At 35.8% G+C, this 14633-nt stretch overlaps 1 protein-coding gene across 3 annotated transcripts in view; it reads right to left on the reverse strand.

Moving 5' to 3' along the window:
• Positions 1 to 14633, reverse strand: part of LOC149910986 (homeobox protein caupolican-like) — a 92816-nt gene that overhangs the window by 20918 nt on the left and 57265 nt on the right. For all 3 annotated transcript variants that reach the window (XM_090101633.1, XM_090101649.1, XM_090101641.1), the window contains exon 2: positions 8219 to 8587. In XM_090101633.1, the coding sequence (XP_089957759.1) occupies positions 8219 to 8587 (369 nt within the window). The remainder of the gene's footprint in view (positions 1 to 8218; positions 8588 to 14633) is intronic.

The following is a 14633-nucleotide window of genomic DNA, read 5'->3' on the forward strand; positions in this document are numbered from 1 at the left end:
AAAGAGTATCGCTATTTATAATCCATTTGTTCTTCAAACCGATAATTGGGCTTTACCTAATTGAGGAACATTTCACGTATCTACCTACTTTCTAAGTATATTTAAATTAGAATATTATAAATATAAAATAATATATTATTCAGAATAATTATTCGAGTCGAAAACATGATGGTTTTTCTGTCCCTTCTGGAATAAACAATGTCTTGTTATTTTGTAAAGATTAGATATTTTGTTATTTTGTAGAAACATAAAAAATAAAAATATATCTAATACAGCTTTTGGAACTAGACAATTAAACCACGAAGAGATAAGTGGTAGAGCTTTTAAAAATAGAAGTCAAAAATTATTAATTGTTACAATTTATTTTTCTGTGATTTGGTTATTAGTGATTTTATCAATTGTGCATTTACCAGTTGTATTTTTTAGTATTATAATTCGCATCATTGGATAGCATAAAATAAAATAAATCAGTATTAAATCCGCCAATCAGATTTGAACGCCCCCAAAACTATCAAAAAGGCAATATTATTCATGCCATAAAATAATAACGATACACAGCACGACTAGCGAAATCTGAAAGTGAATTGTAGCGAGTGGAAAAAAGAATGACTATAAGTGGATAAAGAGCGAATACAAACGAAACAGTCATTTCATGCCGCACGGTGACGCAATTGGTTCACTATACACAACTTTGTGTCCTATCCGAGCCAAGTTTAAGGTCTACATTTGTCGAACAAGCAGACAACGTGGCTAAGTTCAATAAAGCTTCCCCCAAATAAGCTATAAAACGAACGGCATCGGGCCGCGGCCTTTCGGGTAGGTACGTTCCCAGTACCAATTATTTGTTTGTAGAGATGGAGGCACAATAATTTTATTTTACGTTTTATTTAACATTTATTTCGTTACGGCAATTTCACGGGTATCAAAGTATTGCTAGATTGTGATTTAAGCGAAATTGCTCATTTTCCACTTCGGTCGCATTATAACGATGCGATTTGGCATCGAGTTAATATTATTTTATTACGCGTGATATTGTATTTTTATTCATGGCCGAAAACGTTTTTTACGTCTCGTTTGAAACGCAAATTGAGTTTTCCATCGTTAAATTATGTCGTAGCTTATAATTCGACGATATCGGTCGGAACGGCGTCAAATCGAGCGCCTAGCTAATGAATTAGATAAAAATAATTTATAGGAGCGGAGTGTAAATATAGATAATTAATCGACGGCAACGTCTGTCGTTACCTGAAGAGGCGTCGCGACAGGCAGACGGCCGCTCGTAAATAAATAAACAATAAACTGGGATTACACAGTTCAATTGGAGATCACAGACGATGTGCGGTTTCGGTTAACAACCGAACCCGACGGCAACCTATAGCCGTAATTCAATGATCGTAAACGCTCGCAATGATGTCAATTAGACGGGGCTCGGGACCGATAAAGTTCTGCTTTAATTAGGAGAACAAACAACAGACGGTATTTAATGAGGCGTACGCGTGCGGGAGTGAGGTAATTAGGTCGAGGGAGCACCGAGAGCAATCAATTATAGAGCCGCGCTGATTGATTCTCTCGTCGCCGCGCGGCCTCCGACCGCCGCGCGACCTCCGGTAATCCGCCGCCTCCCGACATACCTCTACGCTCAAGACTTTTCGCTCCGTTTCACTCCCAAATTATATGGCGCGTAATCTCACCACGCGCCGCGGCCGTAGTTCGTAATCAATCGAAAGCTCACCCATCTGAATTAATAACTGAACAATCGACTCGAGTTTCCGGACTGATATCTGATGTCTCGCTAATAGCCGTCAGAAGGGTGAGCGCCGAGCAGCTGTAAACGACGTAGGTATAAATTATCTATAAAATAAGGACATTAAAAACCATTTAGAGCAATAACTATTCCAGTGAATGGCTATAAATAAATTGAATAAATAATTTGGATAGTGGAGTGGTGTTAGAGGTGTAACGGTGGACGCGGGGAGGTCGGGCGGGGACAAAGCGCCCCCGGGGCGCTTTTGTTGCCGCGGATTCCCTGTTCGTGACATCTGTCCGAATCGCTACAATAACTCGCAAAAAACTCACTCCGAATTTACCAAATGTAAAGCTACTCCGCTTATTTTCCACTGAACATAAAATATTACGCGGCAGCATTCGCAGGCGTCTTCATTGACGGCATTGTTGTCAGTGACATATCATTTATTCTATTCCGAATTGGGGTCGTCGGTACCCCGGTGGTCCGCAGCACTAAATGGCGAAGGCTCCGGAGTCACCGTGTCACAATATTGTATGAGGTGATAAATTTTGCAATTTCAAGGTGGATGATTGTGATTATACGAATGACATGACAGCATTTGGACGACTTTATCCTATTCAAAATGAGTTGTGAAGTTGTACCTTTTTGTGTCAAAGTACAGGCTAGAAATTAAAAAAAATATTGTCCGATTATGTAAGTACATTCAACCTGAAGGTTTTTCTGATTGACGTTTTGACAAATTGTTCATTTAAACAAAGAATGGACAATGCATTGTATAAAATCCATACTAATATTATAAATGCGAAAGTAACTCTGTCTGTCTGTCTGTCTGTTACTCAATCACGCCTTAACAACTGAACCAATTTGCTTGAAATTTGGTATAGAGATATTTTGATACCCGAGAAAGGACATAGGATAGGTTTTATCCCGGAAATCCTACGGGAACTATGCGGGTTTTTCTTTGACTGCGCGGGCGAAGCTGCGGGCGGAAAGCTAGTTAATTATAAAACTAATGACTACAAGGTGTCATTTCTGCATAAACACCAGAAGAAAAACGTGCTCCTTTTAGACAAGGCACAAACACAGAAGGCAAACAAAAAAGAAAACTATTCAATTATTATCATATGCTTTTATGTAAACTTAATTTGAATAATAATCTTCTCACTTACTAATTATGCGCATGCTACGTACAATATTACATGTCGTTTACTTTTTTAATTTATTCACTTATATCATGATGGAGTTTAGAAAGTGGATGATCATTATATTCTTAATTTGTATTATGTTATTTAAATACACAAATATATAATTAAAGAATTAACCTGTCAGACGTGGTACATAGTTATCTTTATAGATAAAACTTTTAATTAAATTATACCTATCAGAATCATGCATTTGTTTAAATAACATCTTGATATGGATTTAAATGGGTTTTAAATATGCAAATACATTATTAATATGACTTATAAATGTGGCGTTTATCTTTTTTGGTTTTAAAAAATCGTTTTGAATAGATACCTTCCAAATATATTATAATAAACAAGTTATACCTTTGTCGATGAAAACTAATTTTTCTTGCTACAGGACCAATCAAACGTCAAATCGTTATCAATCGTATAAATAACAAGGTGCGTATCCATTCATAAGGAAATAAACTTTAAAAAGAGCCTTCTAAATAACCGGTTCCCAAATAATAACTGTGGGCACACGAATAAGCAACGATCATTATTTTCGTCGCTATAATTCATTACACTTCACACAGCTCCGTTAATAGCTAATAAAAACGTTTCTTTAAACCCACAACACAATTCTAAAACAAACTCAAATGAAATAATAACGCAGTAACAAGCTATCTTACGTTCAATCGACACCTCGTTTTTTATCCGCCTAATGCCTGTTGAATGGCCACGGACAAAAATTATGCTCGGATCACCTTTTTTCAACTTCCGGCCGAGATAACGGTCAGAATAAGCACCTTTATGTCGTTAATAAGGGCCTCGAAACGCTTAGGACGCCACGACTCATATAATTGTTTATATTAAAATGAAATCGCTCCCTTCCCTCCGAGCTTTCAATTAGCCTACATTAGAGCGGTTTCCGCGAATCGAGAATAAATCGTTCGATTAATCGCGACGTCTCCGCGCGGAAGACACGCAATATCCTCGATTCCGGCTCCAATAAAAGGGTCGCAGCCAGCTTCCTGGAACTGGGACTGCTTCGTCCGCAAATCGAGCTATGATTGCGGAGCGCGGTCAGTGCGGTGTGGGAAGTGTGGCCGAATACAATAAATGCATTTACCAACAGCGCCGTGATTTATGGTCGAACCGTGTAGGTAATTTATAAGAGTTGTGAGTGCGAGGGCGCGCGGCCACCGCGGGACGTCGGGAAATCGGGGAAAAGCCGAAGATTTATTAGCGGGCGACCGCAGGCCGACTGACCGCTCCACTGTTTGCGTAGTCATTAAAGTCGGCAAGTAAACGTTTAGTGCGAAGATGAGTATATTTGCGGAGCAATTAACGCTTCGAGGTGCGACGAGGGTAGTGGGGCGGTCATTGTTTGCCGATGATTACGCTGTTAAACCGACGAACTGACAGATTTTGTTTGTCCACCCATGTACACCGTACGGCGGGCGCGGATAAGCGCAGCGCTTATGTGTCGCCGGTAGATAACGCCACAGAAGTGTACGTCTGGATATCTGTGTGTAAACATGCGAAGTGTCAATCACGGCGAGGCGGTGCCTTACAACATTTTATCAGTTGTCATATAATCTAACGCATTTATGTCAAATCGTCGATGTACCTAGCGATAAGCCCACCCACGGCTCTCGTTGCGTCATGGCGAAGACACGCTGGTGTGCGTACGGAGTACGGACACGAGTACATTATGTGTAACGTGTAAATGCATCATGGCCGCATTAGAGAACCTATGTCACGAAAGCGAATCGTACTATAATTGACAGTGTTCTAGTTATACCATGAAAAGCCTGTTTATTAATGTAGAGCGCTTGTAAGTGTGATTTATTCGCTATATATTTATTTGTATCGCTTTATCAGATCGTGTATATAATAATCAATCTCAAGGCAAATCGCATAGATACGGCTTGAGGACAAATTAAGTATTAGTATAATTCGAATACAAGGAAATAGAAGTCACACCTACAGCAGTATTTAATAAGCCTATTGGTTATTTTTGCAAAATATGTTAAAATTTACAAATTTATTTCGAATTCAATATTCAATTTCAAATCAATATTCAATTTCAATTCAATATTCAATATTAACATTTGCTGAAAAATATCCTTTTATTAAAATTGAATTTAATGAATAGGAATTAGTAACGTACATAAGTATAATAAGTAACTTATTAGAATTCCTAATTCTGTGTATAATATTGTATGTTGAAATAAAACATACATATTTAGTGTTCAAATCAAATTAAAAAATCATCCAATACAAAAAAAAAATATACTGACTCTACCACGTCAAACTCTCTATTTACAAACTATGTAATTTTTAAAGTGAAACTTTTATTACATCGTCTCAAACTTTTTGGTCCGTGTAGCGCATGTCGCGTGTAGCGCGGCTGCCGAGTAGGTATACCTACGACATGCGCTACACAAAGCAGTGTTCGGAACCGTTCGAACAGTTTCACTTTTACCGTGGTTTCATAAAACCACCAAATATTTTTACAATTTGTACTTACCTACTATACTCATCCTATACTGAAATCTCACACAATTTCCTAACATAGTGATTAGTGACACATCTCGAAATAATATAATTCACAATTAGGCCCTTGTAAAGTCGTAACTGTACCTTTTATAATTAAAACATAACCAACTAACGCTGTACATTTCTCCGTCGGCCCATTGAATATAATTAGACCTAAAACCATTACGAGGAAAGCAAGGTCACAACACTAATTAGGTAATTGATGAAAGAGTAATGCTTAACTGTATGCCCTTATTTTAGTCTATTTGGTTTTAATGTATTTAAGAAACATTTTACTTTTGCATCTGTGGATTTTAATAATAGGTACATCAATAAACGCAAACGTTTTATTTAATTATTTACATGACAAAGTAAATTACTTTAAAATTTATATTATTATTTAATTAATCATGAAATAAAAAAAATAATATAATAATTTATAAGCTCTATTCAAATAAATGAACGTTAATAACAATAATTCATTTGTTATACCTACTATTCATTTAGACCAATTCATTACTACAATAATACACAATTATTATATTTTACCGCAGTACAAACTACGTGTACAACTAAACTAGTTGTTTTCATGTTAATTTGATAATTAGGTCCAAACTTAATCTGTTGTGATTAATGAACAAAAGAGCAAAGACGGACCACCCACCGGGAGACGGCTTAATAAGACCCTCATTAACACCTTAATGGCTATTTTCAATTCGCTTGATTTCGCTTCAGTTTTATTTATTTTTTTCATCTCTCTCCCACCGCCCGGGGTTGCGTGCACGCTGTCCTGCTCGGTCGCCCTTTAATTGAAATTCTGGTCGACTTTTTCTAAACTTATTCTCTTTGACATAAGATTAGTGATGTATTTAAATTGGCGTTTTGTTACGAATCTGATCGGCTCGCTCGCTGTGAGTTTCGTTTCTCTTATCGCACTCTTAATTTAGTCATGATAATGAGTTTAGAAAAGTCTATTCGATTTGGTTGAGAACGCGACGACGTTGAGATTTAAAGCTTATAAACTTGAATAAGGATTTTATAACAGAAGGATGTCAAAGTTGTATGTCAATCAATGAAGGGATGCAAGGTAGGGCTTCGAATATTTCCGTTTGCAATAAGGGAACGAGAAATGCATTGCAGCTGCACATCGCTTGGATTTGGTGAAAGATTTTATAGTTGCATTTGCTACCGCTAGTGCTTGCGTTATTAAATATTGTTATGTAAATATAATAACATATTTTTATTTATAATTAACATTGAATGTCATCTCATTATTAATTCATCATTACACTTTAACACTAATATGATTGCTAATGATTCATAGCGCGCGTTGAATTCAATAAAAGCTCGCTACAAAAAATGAAACTGTTTTATTGATTATCAAAAGAACACAATAGATAAAAGATGGCGCTGCTCATTGTTGTTAAGTCCATTGCGACAGACGGCGCCACCGGAGTCGCTCGTATACTAAAATGGCAGTTGAATATTTTCACTCGCAATGGTTTGTAGCTCGTGTTGTTCAGAATTGAAACCTAAATGCAGTACATATAAGTCGAATATCGTGTAAAGCAGCAGGAAGACTTATGAAGTCAGACACAGTATATTTGTGGCGGAGCGTCATCATTGTTCGCTAAATTGTCTCTTGCACGGAACCGGCCGGGCTTGTCGTGAGTTAGGTATGAGCACACGGCACACAATGACAGTATACATACATTTAAACACCTGTTATTAAACATGCACAGGGTCACAGAGTGTAGGTACTCACAAACCTCGTTAAATACAATGACAGATAGAGATCTCTCTGCTGGCGATTTAGGATGCATCCACAATTACCGAGCACGGTGATATTATAATTACGCGCAGAGTTGAACGAACTCATATTTTATGCGTATTATCTTGAATAATTTTCGGTTTACGCTATCTGCCCCGAGCAGAAAATCGAACCGAGAACAACAATGAAGGGAACAGAATTATAAAGTCGAACATCGCACCTCAAAACTTCCTTGAAATATTTCACCTCTTCAAGATTAAGGCGAGAAACTTCCTCTTTACACTTGACAAAAACCGGATCATCTTTCGTTCGATAGGATTTTCGGGGCTTAGTGGATTTCACATGTGCTACGTGTCATGAGCTTAAATCGTACGAATTGAATCGAATTGATCTCCATCACAATAACGCTACAATCGTTTTTAAAGTATTCCCAGTTTTTCTTTATAGAGTGCGTATATGTACAGTGCGATGCGGCCGAAGCCCCTTATAAGGATTAAGGATCCCGCATACAGTAACCGCTCATTTGTCCCCTTTTCAAGCAGACAAGGTGCTAAACCGTTGTTACCCATCTTGGACGCGACCGCAAATTGAATTTTATGACACAACGGAATTGACGCTACTGAAAAATAATGCGAGAAACTTGGTCATGTCGAATAGCAAGCGTTCAAGGCTGAACGGTGAAGTGTAATTGGTATAATAATGGCGGTCGCTTTTCGAATTTATTTTCAAGTTTAAATATTAATGTTTCGTGACAGGGCGGCGGCGCGAGTTTCGAGGTGTCGGTGATTTTCTGGCCCAGCGCTCACGGACCGGTTGGAGGCCATGCACGCCACGCTATCGCCAACTCTGAACATGTATCGGGCTGGAGAACGATAAACCTCGCTTCGAATGAACCTATTCTAACCTATTTGCAATGTTCACTTTTGGTAATAGTTTCAAACTGTATCGCCATTGAATAGGAAAGTCGGGCCACGTGGGCGGAGGACTTACCAAAGGTGAATAGAACGCTGAGCTGTCAACGCCGATGCTAGGGTACGGGTTTTGGTCTGTAGATGGGTAGGGAGCTCCGTACACGCCGACAGCGGCGCTGGAGAGGCGAGGGTACGAGGACAGGGCTAGTCGTGCCCCGTCGTATTGGCAGGAGCAGACCGTTTGGCCTGAGACGGGGTCGGTGATGATGGGCCGAGGGGTGTCGCAGCACGAGGCGGCCGGGGTGCTGGCGTGGCTGCCCGCGCCGGGCGACAGGGCGCCGCCGACGACGCCAGAACCTCCCGGCGACAATGGTGGGGCAGAACTTGAGCCACCGTCTGGCGACGTGGCTGCCCCGCCATTGCCCGCCCCGCTACTGCCGACCAGCAACTGAAAATAATAATTCCTTATTAGTTTTTTGGAACTGCTAAAATATTAATATTTATTTAATATAGCTAGCTTTTAATGATTTAAAAATTTAATCATTTCATAGGCCCAATCATTTTCTTATTAGACTTTTGTCTGAACTATGAGTACGATGAATACAATTTTCAACGCTCAAGTAAAAATTGAAATATTGCTACTAAATTTCCTATCACTTAATTATTGAACAACAGAAATGTGCACATAACAACATTTATCAACCGGTAACGACTCATTTAGCCGGTTTATTTTTATCAAGGAGAATATACATTCAAATTCGATTCTCAAACGGTCCGTTTATTCTTATTTGATTTCACGAAATAAGAATGGACGACATCTTTATTCGTCATCACAAAGGCTATTTTACGATAATGACGTATAAACTTAACCTCTTTTGAAGTAGACGAGGAAGATAAGATCAGAAAAGTGAAAACAGCGTTCATTCAGACCGATGTTTATTGTTAAATTTGAGAGGCATTAAACACGTTATAAAAATAAATAATTGTCGTCGTTATGTCGGTTCTCGTTTCATCGACATCGTTAGATATATCACGAAATTATAAAATGTATTCGTATTGAAGTTATGGGATTTATATTGCTGGATTTATTTTTAATTTTCAGAATTTGTATCAAAGAATTGATTTTATATTTTTCGCTTGTGGAAACAAGCTTTGGTATTTAAATAGTAAGTATAAGCATTTATTAGTTTCCGCCTACACTTGTTAGTTATTCCTATTGTTTCTTAAATAAATAGTTAATCTATCAATTCTTACAATATTAATAACTTAATACACAATAAACCATTTTAAATAATTTAAACATTGCCTTTATAGTTGAGGCTAAGCATCAAACCGATAGCAAACAAAATAAAAATACAGTGTCAATAATCTCGATAGGTTTGCGGTTACACACCTGCCCACTTCTTCAAATTATTTCACGCTATTCTAACTATTAATGCTAATGACATAAGAGCGATTTTCATGTAAAACAATTTCACATTATGTCGGAATATTTGACGTTTTTGTAAACAGGATCAACTTTTTATGCTTTATTTCAAGTCCGTAAGTTTTATCTTGATCGGTAAAATATTGTTAATTAAAACTAAATTTGCATTATATTAAAATATCTTGTAATTGATTAAGATGTCTGATTTCGTTTATTAATTTTAAATGAGGAAAAGTACATTGAGTGTGATTATTAACACCTGAGTATAAATAAATATCTACGAACTTAAAAGAGTAAACTTGCAAAGAAATAAAATTTTACGAATTATTAAGAGAAAAACTGAAAGGAAATAAAAAAATAAGAAGAACAAACACATAACAAAACAGACAAATTAACTCTAACTAGTCCATCAGGCAGTTTATTAATTGTCTGCTCACAGCTACATCAAATCTTATGAATGCCCGTAACAAAACAATACAATAGGCTTATTTTTATAAAGCCTTTAGCCTCGCTTGTAAGGTATCAATTTCCCGCATTGCATTCGATTAATCCTATTGATCATTGTTTTTATTGTAGGTACCTTGATCTGACAATAAAACTGTTATGCAACCACATTGCCCGAGCGTCAGAACGTCAGCACATCCTCTTTTTATACGGCTCTGTGTTGAATACCCACTCGTTTAGTTAAGTCCATTAAGGCCCAGTTCAAACAAATATCGCATTTTAAAGGTGTTAGTGCCTTTATCAAATTATTTTGTAACGTTAGGCATCACTCTGAAGCGAGTTTAAAAACGTTTCAAACAACAATATTCCAGAAACGATTCGAATAGATTTATATCGATAGAATATTGGAAAAGAGAAAGAAACTTTTTACTTTAAATTGAACAAAGAATTAATGAAAACAGGAACGTTTTTTAAGGATAAAAGCAATTCACCTTTAACCAATAATGAATCATTCCATTTCGTATATTATAATTCAATATTATTAAATAACAGTATAGGTAATAACATAGGATACATAAATATTTAAAGTCGTTTAACACTCAATGATTTAACAAATTATATCTTTAATTATTACGCTTAATCAACATTCGTATCTACAATGTAAACGATTAAGATTTATCTTAATATATTGTGAAATGTTTTTGAATATATCTGGAAGTGGAACATGGTAAATAATCAGGTAATTATTATATGAAGGTCCTTCTACATAATATTAATACACTGGTTGGCGATGAATTGCCACTTGCAATAAAAACATCCTTTATTCTTATAAGATATATGGTATTATTAATTTACTTAAACCACAAGACGAACCGAACACAGCAGAACATCGACTAATACAAAACAATTAATTAATTAAAACCTAAGAGAATTCAACAATTCGTTACATTATCAACACCATAAATATCGCAGTATTACCCAATTTTTAGATTTCAATACGGAGATAAAGATATTTTAGAAATCGACCCACGTCTTTCATTAATTGTGATATTTTAAATAAGCTGACGCATTAACAGTTTTAAATTAATTAAGATTTATGGATGGATTAAGATAGATGTCACGAGTTTTGATAACAGCCACGCTACCGATAACAGTTTAATAATCTTTATTAATTACAATTGCAATTTTGCTATTATGCAGTTAGAAGTTAGTAGCAATAGATGTAGCTCGCCCAATGGGTAATTGTATACAAAGTATACCAAATAAAAAAAAAACCGAATCCATTAAATTAATTAGTAATCGTACACTAAAATCTAAGCCCGTTTAAACTGTTCAATTTGAAAACGCAATATTTGTGGAGTGCAATCATACTCCAAAGTGCCCTCCGCGTCCTCCAGCCCAATACGACAAATAAAAACATGTTTATTTAACATATATACTTAAACTTTTGGCGGTAAAAGATTAAAGGGAGTGGAGAGGTCGAAAGGACGTCCAAAGATTTGGTCAAATATTGGGGTAGAGTTGAAATAATAGCACAAGTAAGTATGTACACACTTGAAGCACTAATGCTCCGTTTGTAGGCCGATGTTTTCTTTAAACAAAGTGAGACGTCTTTGAAGATTCTTGTTTAATATACTACATTATGGATGAACGGGTCCTAACGTACCGTGTACTATTACGATTTTGTTGATGATGTAATGGTTTACTTATGATTATCATAATTTTAATTACCCTCATGCGCGCCTTTATTTCAAATATTATCTAATAGGTTAATGCGATCTTCATCTTTATTGATATGGAAATTAGAGCGATAATCAGAGACGGATAGATAGACATAAAATAATTAAGCATATCTATGACTTAATCCACATATTTCACATGGAGATTTAAACGGGTCATAAAAATTTACACCAAAGTTTAATCCTATATAGTACAGCAATGACACTCGATTGAGGGACCATAATATTATCTGCTGCATATTGAGCTAAGAAAATGTTAATGATAATTAAGTGCCTATTACTATCTAAATGTCTTTGATCGGCTATTAAAGTTTAGTCTTTATTACTTTCTATCATAACCAAGAGCTGTTCGATTAAGTGGATGAAATAAAATAAAATGGAATATCGTTTTGATCAAGGTTTTGATATCTGCGTAAGCTGTCAAAATCTGTTCAAGAATGACGTTAACTATGGAGTAATCCAGAGTAATCTAATAGCGATTTTGAATTGATTAAGATGCCATTGCATTCTCCAATGAATCTTACAGATTTATGCAAAAGTGATAGCTGTGCAAAACTTCTAATAGAAATGTCAATGTTGCTCAGAATCTTCTGGAGATAATCTGCAGAAGAAGTTGATTGAGTAAAATCAAATTTATGTCTAAGTCAGATAACTATTAATTATTGTGGTTGGAGGATAAGTACTCAATGCTGGATTCTGGATAATGAACTCTATACTATATAGATAATCTGTAAGACGCAATTCACAATATCATTCTGGATTTATTTCACTTTTAACTTTACTTCCAGCTATGTATGTAATTTTAAGGTCGTTAGAAGCATTGAGCATATCAAGAGGTGTACCATTTACAATAGTATTGCAATAACAATTAACCGTTCTAAATATCAATTGCAATAATTGGACACTAAGCCTGCCATCGATCGGATAAGAGTGGCACCTAACAATTCGAATTGCCTCGATGCCTTGTTTGTGTGATATCATTCTGTATAGATAAAACTGCAGGTTTAAGCTCTAGCATTTCGTCCTCGTTATTCGTGATAGTTAGGCCAAATTGAATGTTAGAGTATTGTAATAAATGTGAGTTTTGTTTGATTTCTAATAGCGTTGGCAAATTATTTGATATGTTGTGGTCAAGTTTTTCTATGTCTAGTGTGCTTTGTCTAGTTTATTGTAGGCTCGACTTTCGGTATTGCTTCTTTTGACAATGTATTCATTCTATGTACTTAAACGAAACTAACAATTGGCTCAATACGTTACAAAAGACGAGCAAATGGAATTTCATTCCTGGAATCTTTAGTTGCTTATTAAAGTGAATCCCAATACTAGTAAAGACAACTTTATTATTCCAAGCCAATTAATAAGTATTTATTATAACTGAGAAAAAGACAACACGGTGACTAGTTATTATAATGTCGTTAAATTAACTTTATAATAAAGAAGATAATTAAATAGGTTCAGGCTATTGAACTCAATAATTACAGCCGCTGTCGTCGGCTTATTACCGCTTAATTGAGAAAACAGAGCTTTTAAAAATTATCCCTACACTTATACGTCTGTATATTCTTCACACCTAAATCACTGAATCGATTTGGATAAAATTTGGTACAAAGATAGTTTAAGATCTGAAAAAGAACATAGATTAGTTTTGTCCCTGAAATGAAATGAAAATGCACGGGAACGGGAACTATGCTTGTTTTACTTACGCGGACGGAAAGCTAGTAAAAAATTAAAATTACTTCATCTCAACAATTGCTACAAAAATGCTAGGTAATAGGTAGGTAGCTGATGTGATTGAGGTGGAAATTCAGATTTTCAAAGCAGTATCGATAGTGTTATTGTAAGAGCACTTTCTGTATATTACTTCGAACAGCAGTGTTCGTCCTAGGGGAAATAAAATAGATTTCTAGAACACCATGTTTACTTTTGGGGCTTGGAGCATACAACTATTGTAGAGAAGTTAAAGTTTTCTAAGCTCTACAAGAACAATAAAACATTCATTTGAAGTTTGAAATCATATTCGGATATGGATTTAAAATTTAAATCTCAACAGAAGAACTAAAATTGTATAGACCAAAACAAATCACGTCATATTGTGTAAACTATCTATATACCTAAGTATAATTCCTACAACAACTGTCTCGGCAAATTTTATTCTGCCTTGCTCTTATCACTTAAGAATATGAAAAATAGATGTTTGCCCATTTTCAGATCTACCCAACAAGAACACCAAATATCATGAGAATCGACCCAGCCGTTCTGAGTGTGGTGAATTTTATATATAGAGATATTACCTTATATATAGAGCTTCGATAAATGCGTCATGAGCTAATACCCCAGCGACTATTGGTTGCGTGCATACCAGTAATTAGTAATACGTGGTAATACCATGCGACACACCACGTTATTACGGCCTGTGATATTTAGGTATCACTGATTCCGTTGTCATTCAAACATAGATAACGTTATACAAACCATCACCACACAATATCGACCTTATTAGTGGTGAATAAGGTTTGTATTTGAAAGGGTTGACGTTAAAAATGGACCCATATATTGGCTGTTATATAGCATGTGTAATAATAGGTTAGATGTAACGGTGTCATTAGTGATAGTTTCTATGTACTCGTTGATATCAAACAATCGTATCAACGATCGATATGCGGTTTGTATTTTCCCGCTATAAATAGATACAATAGATAGAACAAGAGAATCGAACATGCGATGTTTTAAACTGTTTCTTTGAACTTTTATTGATCTGTTTATTTTACTGAAAGCTAGTAAACGTTCAAGGAACTATCAAACAACAATATTACATAGGTAAATAAGACAATAAGTAATGAATTAATTTATGTGAAAGTCTTACGAAACAAAAAAGCAAATCAACT

Source organism: Colias eurytheme, chromosome 1, assembly GCF_061535395.1.
Source record: "Colias eurytheme isolate Ceu_HAF_F1 chromosome 1, ilColEury1 Martin Lab GWU primary, whole genome shotgun sequence".
Classification (NCBI taxonomy): Eukaryota; Metazoa; Arthropoda; class Insecta; order Lepidoptera; family Pieridae; genus Colias; species Colias eurytheme.